This window comes from Anolis sagrei, chromosome Y (genome assembly GCF_037176765.1).
Source record: "Anolis sagrei isolate rAnoSag1 chromosome Y, rAnoSag1.mat, whole genome shotgun sequence".
Taxonomy (NCBI): domain Eukaryota; kingdom Metazoa; phylum Chordata; class Lepidosauria; order Squamata; family Dactyloidae; genus Anolis; species Anolis sagrei.
The window spans coordinates 26,969,881-26,976,327 of NC_090035.1; the positions used below are offsets into that span (position 1 = coordinate 26,969,881).

A 6,447-nucleotide genomic window follows, 5' to 3' on the forward strand; every position below is an offset into this window, starting at 1 on the left:
GAGGGTGGAGAGTCGTTCGTTGATGCCAGTGGGTGCTTCGGACAGATGTTTCATCAGATCATTTCTTATAGCGAAGCCAACTCCGTGCATTCTTTGGTCTTCTTCGGGCAGTCCCTTCCAGAAGAAGGTGTAGCCTCCTTTTTCTTCCTTCAGCTGTCCCTCTCCTGCTCTCCGGGTCTCCTGAAGGGCTGCTATGTCGATGTTGAAGCGTCCCAGCTCCCTTGCAATGATGGCAGTTCTGCGTTCGGGGCGTTCACTGCCGCTGTTGTCCATCAGTGTCCGTACGTTCCACGTACCGAAGTTCATTTTTCTTTTTTGGCCGCAGGATGGTGACCCCACTGGACGCGGCAGTCCAGTCAGGGATAAGTGAGGCAGACTATGTTTAGGGCACCTTTTCTAGCCCCCTCCCCGTGTGGGGTGAGCAGAGTGGGTCCTCAAAAGGGCTGCTCAGTCGCGGATACAGCTGCCGAACTACTCAACTGCCTCGGACCTTGAGGTAGAACGACTGAGTCCATACCCACCGCCCATGTGCCAGTCTGTGACTAGGGGCTTCCAGATTTCACAGTCCTGCCCCCGTCGCCACTCGCTGATCGCCATGGGACTTTGGTTGCTTGGTTTTTATTTTCTTTGGAAGACGCCTGTGCGTGGGTTTTTTTAATGTGTGGAGGTCAGTGCACAACTGAACAACACACAGTCTTCACAGATGAGGTTCCACTGGTGATGTAGTTTAACACAATGACCGTGGCTTCTCAGTCTGTTGCAGCCTTCTTCCGCCTTCGCAGCCGTTGTAACATGTGCCATGTTATCCTCCGCCTGCTCCGCCGTTGAGGTCTTTGGGTCTTCGGACTGTGCTTGGTCTGGAACCTCCCCCGCGGCCACTCCTGGGAGTGCACGACTCCAGTTGTTGTGCCCACAGGTTCATCGGAACACGCAAGCCCCCTCACCACGACAAGGTGACAGTCCATCGAGGACATCAAGAAATAGTAGTCCCAGATCTTTCTGTGGATTCTTTTCATATAATTCTATGATGTCTAGGATTATCCTTACATTATCTCTCATTTGTCTGTTAGGTAGGAACCCTCTCTGATCTTCTTTTATTCTTCCTTTTAGGAGTCTTTTAAATCTTTCTGCTAGTATGCTCGTAAAGATTTTATAATCATAGTTCAGGAGGGAAATGGGTCGGTAATTTTTTCGTCTCTCAGGTTCTTTTTTTAAAAAATCATCTTTATTGAGAGTTTTTCTTAAAATATGCATATAGGTAAAATAAAGAAAAAGAGAAGAAAAAGAAGAAAAAAGAGAGATAAAAGGGAAAAAAGGAAAAAATAAGCTAGTAATCGTTCAAAGAGAAATAGAATAAAAAAAATAGAAAAAAGAAAAACAAAAGAAAACAAAACAAAAAACAAAAACAAAAGCAATTTCGACCTCCTGGTGTCTTCTGAGGATCTTCTGTCCTTTCTTTTCCTGGAGAAAATAAAATTATTTATTTTCCTTCTAATCTCTTAGTTCTTTCCCCTCTTTTCTTCTCTTTTTGAATATTATTTTCATTTTTCCCTACTTTTTCAGATCAATGTCTCTTTTTTCTTTTCCCTTAGATATTCGATGACATCCTTCCAGTCTGTTTCTTTTCTTCCTGTTTCTTTGTTTTTCAGTAATAAAAAGGTCAGTCTGTCTAAGTTGCTGATGTCCAGCATCTTTATTACCCATTCTTCTTCTTCTGGTATCTCTGTTTGTCTTTTTTTGCATAGCACATCCTTGCAGCTGTAAGTGCTAGAAATAGTATTTTATTTTTTTATCTTTTTATTATTATTATTATTATTATTAACTTTATTTGTACCCCGCTAGCATCTCCCGAAGGACTCGATGCGGCTTACACGGGCCGAAGCCACAAAACACAATACAATATTTTTCTATATTGTTATCATACATTCCTAGTAGGAACAGCTCTGGTTTCATTGGTATTTTTTATTTTTAACATATTTTGGATTTCTTTTTGTATTTTCCTTCAGTAGTCTTTCGCTTTTTCACAGGTCCACCATAAGTGGAAGAAGGAACCCTCCTTCTTCTTGCACTTCCAGCACACCGAGCTTGTATTGTTATATATTTTCCCTAGTTTTTTTGGCGTTAAGTACCACCTTAATGCCATTTTTATCCAATTTTCCCTGAGCTCAGTAGCGTATATGTATTTTAATCTTTTTTTTATATATATAAATCTTTATTGACATTTTCCATACATACATTAAAAAGAAAAATCATTGCAGTAAAACAAGCCGGGAAAAGAGGTACAGAGGAAGGAGAATGGGAGAAGATGAGGTAGGGTTGGGTATTGGGGGGAGAGGGGCTTGGGAGTCAAAGGGGGGATAGATAAGTGCGGGTAAAGAAAGGAGGTGCAACAGGAGTGCAGAAAAGATATATGAGTGTTTAAAATAAAAAAAAGAGAACCACAAGATGAGGTTCCCCTCCTCCTTCGGTCTGTCTTCCTGGTGTCTTTGGCGGGAGGCAGCCTTTTCTTTCATTCCTCCTACATTGTCTATTTTTGGTTTTCAGATTCTTGTTCTTTGGTTGTGGGATCTTTATTCCTCCTTCTTTTGGTTCTAAGTCATTTTTGTTTAAAGTACTCTTCTACTAGTGACCAGTCTGTTTCGTTTTCTGAATATCCTTTGTTTTTCTTTATTAGGTATCCTAACCTGTCCATATTTTTCACTTCCATGAGTTTTATTTCCCATTCCTCGACCTCTGGGATCTTCTCCTTTCTCCAGTACCTCGCATAACAAATTCTTGCGGCTGTTACCGCCAGAAATATAAGTTTGTCCAAATTTCGGTCTATTTTCTCATCTGTAATCCCTAGAAGGAATAATTCTGGTGATAGGGGTATTTTTATTTTCAGTATATCTTGTAATCTTTCTTGAATTCCTCTCCAATAAATTTTCGCTTTTTTGCAGTTCCACCACATGTGATAATGAGTGCCCTCGATCTCACCGCATTTCCAACACTTAGTGTTTAGGTGTCTATAGATTTTTCCTAGTTTTTGTGGGGTTAGATGCCAACTATAAAATAGCTTGAACCAATTTTCTTTTAATTCTTGTGCTTTTGTATATTTTAATTTCTTTATCCAGATGTTCTCCCATTCCGCCAATCCTATAGATCTCCCAAAATTTTTGGCCCATTTTATCATGCACTCCTTTACTTTCTCCTCCTCCGTGCTCCACTCTAATAGCTTTTTGTAGATTATTGATATTGTTTTCTTTCCCGTTCTAATGATTTTGTCCCATCCATTTTCCTCTGTCATGAATCCAATTTTTTTGTCCATCGTGAAGTATTCCTTAAGTTGTCTGTATTGTAGCCAGTTCACATTAGGGTAGAGTCTTTTTATTTCATCTTGGGGCTTCAAGTATAACTCTTGGCCTTTTTTACCCAGTATTTCCTTATAGCAGGGCCAGTTCGTCCAGCCCAGCTCCCTTCGTTGACACGCTTCAAGGGGGGACACCCACAATGGGGTTTTGTTATAAATTCTTTTTTTATACTTTTCCCATGCTTTTATGATCGCGGCTCTGATAAAGTGGTTGCCAAATTTTTTTTCTATATTTCTTTTCTCATACCAGGCATAGGCATGCCAGCCTTTCCTAAGGTCAAATCCTTCTAAATTCAACTGTTTCTCATTCTTTAGTCTTATCCAATCCAGAACCCACGATATCGCACTTCCGGTGACTTCCGGTGCGCGAGCATGGCGGAGAGACGGGCACCTTAGAGCTCTGCTAGTGTGCCAGCCTCGACCAGGCGACTGGGTAGAGCACAGGCTCCCTTCCCACCCGAGGATTGAAGAGGGGGGAACTGCGAAACCGGGGGTCCCGCCGATGGTCTAGAAGGTGACCCTCTCCTCAAGAGGGGGCCGCCAGATAGACCCGGCAAGGGACCCTAGGTACGGCGAGTCGCGGCGAGGCATCTGGGGGATAACCCCACCATATCTCCGGCCACGCGCTATTTTAAAGAGACCAAAGCCTGCGAAAATAAGTAAGTAACCCGAAAGGTGTCGGGCGAGGAGGGAAGAACTCCCCTAGAAACGGGAAGGAATAGAGAAGAAAGGACTGGTTACGTGGATATAACCCAATTAACAAGGGTAACTACGAATACAGCGGATAAGATAATGAGTATAAAGAACCCCTGAAGAGGGAACTTTGGTCTTAATCGTACAGAACTGAAGGAAGTTTGATATTGAACAAATACTATTGGACAAATACTAATTAACAAACTAACCGTCCGGTTGTTTAACAACAAATAGAACATACTTAATAAGCTTCTACAGAGAATAAGGAAAAAAACGGCTGACCTTGAAGAAATATTGTTGCGTCTACGGGAGCAGCAGACACTGCGCAAGCGCCAGAGACACGAGGCAACAAGACGCGAGACCACGCGAGATCTGCGAGGGATCGCAAGACCCTGCGCTCCCGCGAGACGGGGGAAAGAAATCCCGGAAGACTCTAGAAGTGCCGCGAGAGCTGAAACAACGCGCGACCTGGAGCGAGAGTGACTGGGGACTCAAACAACGCAGGATTGGAAACGAGATCTTGAACTCCAAATAACCAAAACTACTCGCCAGGGACACAAGAGTGGAAAGAGCTCAGTGAGAGGAAGAGACACAAACCCGAGGGGGAAACGGAGTGAAGGAGACGAAGTCAGGAGAAAGAGAGCAGCTAACAGGTATATAATAAAGAATTAAACAATTAAATAAATAACAGAGGGTGTATGAGGAAATCTCAGGATAGCACAGAATAAAATAAGGTACAGCCCACATAGCGGAGAGAAACGAATAAAGGCAAGGCAAGGATATATATATAAGCATATAACGCATAATAAATAAGATAAACAAAATAATAAGAATAATTATAAAGAGAAAATATAATAAAAGAAATACAAAATAGCTTCATTAAAATAAATGTAAAATAAAAGTTTAAAATAAAAAGTAAATGTGGGCTGACCTTAAGAACCTAAACCTGTTCCAAACAGGATCACCCAGACTGAAGGAAGAAATGGCGACAGGGAAAACAAAGAATGGAAGAGAAGTGAAAGAAGTGAAAGAGGCAAATAAGGAAACAAGTAAAGAACCGAACAAGGAATCAAATAAAGATCTACCCAAGGAACCAAATAAGGAGGGAACCAACACCCCACGGAGATTATCTATAGGTGAAGGTGGAGGCTTGAGAGAACTACTAAAGGAGATCAAATTAATAGGCAAGGAATTAAAAACGATGAGCGAGAAACAAGAGGAATACCAACAAGAATTAAAAGCGATGAATGAAAAACAACAGGCGTACCAGCAGGTGGCTCAGGAACAGATGGCAGAAATAAAGAATGAGATCAGAGCTGAACTGGGTGCCATGAGGAAAGACACAGAAGAAATGAAGAAGGAGATAGAGGAAATGAAAAAACAGAAAGAAGAGCAAGAGAAGAGACAAGACAAGACTGAAGACAAAATAGAAGTCTTGGAATTACTTCACAAAAAAATACAATCAAAACAGGAAAATATAGAACGAAAGGAGATGGAATATCAGATAAGAATGAGAAATGTATACGAAGAAAAGGAGGAGAACATAAGGGACATCGCAACAGAAACACTCGCAGAACTACTTCAATGCACCAAACAGTACATGGAAGAACAAACGGACAGAATCTACAGAATTAATACAAACTATGCAAGAAAGAACAAAACTGATCGGGATGTGATAGTCCAGCTAACAAGAAGATCAATGAGAGATGAGATCTTGAGAGCTAACAGCGGAAAATCAATATTTTATAAAGGGAAAAGAATTGTGATTCTGAAAGAATACCCGATGACGGTAGTAAATAATAGAAGGAAGTACGCATTCCTAACAGACGAATTGAAGAGGCAAAAGGCAAGATTCCGCTGGGAGAAAGATGAAGGCTTGATGACAACCTATAAAGGCCAAAAATACTGGATTAAATCAATTGAGAGAGCAAGACAATTCTACAAGGGAATCAGAAAGGAGGAACCGGATGAAGAAGAGGAAGACGAGGATGACGAACCAAAAAGAAAACAAAATAAGAGAACACGCTTCGTCTCTCCCAGTAAAGAGGAACTTGAGTTGAGAAATTATAATCTAAACCAGCAAATTCAAAGATACATTACAGAGGAAAGGATCAGAAACCAAGGAAAACAAAAGGAGGAGACACCAGAAGAAGAGGAACAAATAGAGGAAGAGGAACAAAAGGAGACCACAGAAGAAGAAGGAGAAGGAACGGTACAGTAGAAGGAGATAAAGGACCCCATCAAAATGTATTCAAATTTTAAATTTTTTTGTAATAATGTTAATGGTTTAAACAGCCCCAATAAACGAAATAAAATATTTGATAAATTAATAAAAAGAAAGTTTCAAATTATTGCCCTCCAAGAAACGCATATAGCCAGCAAACATGTCGCCCACTTAGAAAATA

General features: G+C 41.0%; 1 protein-coding gene across 1 annotated transcript in view; it reads left to right on the forward strand.

Moving 5' to 3' along the window:
* LOC137095565 (tektin-4-like) overlaps positions 1-4,525 on the forward strand; it is a 63,141-nt gene extending 58,616 nt beyond the window's left edge. The window contains exon 7 of the mRNA XM_067462349.1: positions 4,301-4,525. Coding sequence (XP_067318450.1) covers positions 4,301-4,525 — 225 coding nt within the window. The remainder of the gene's footprint in view (positions 1-4,300) is intronic.
* Positions 4,526-6,447: the final 1,922 nt, after the last annotated feature.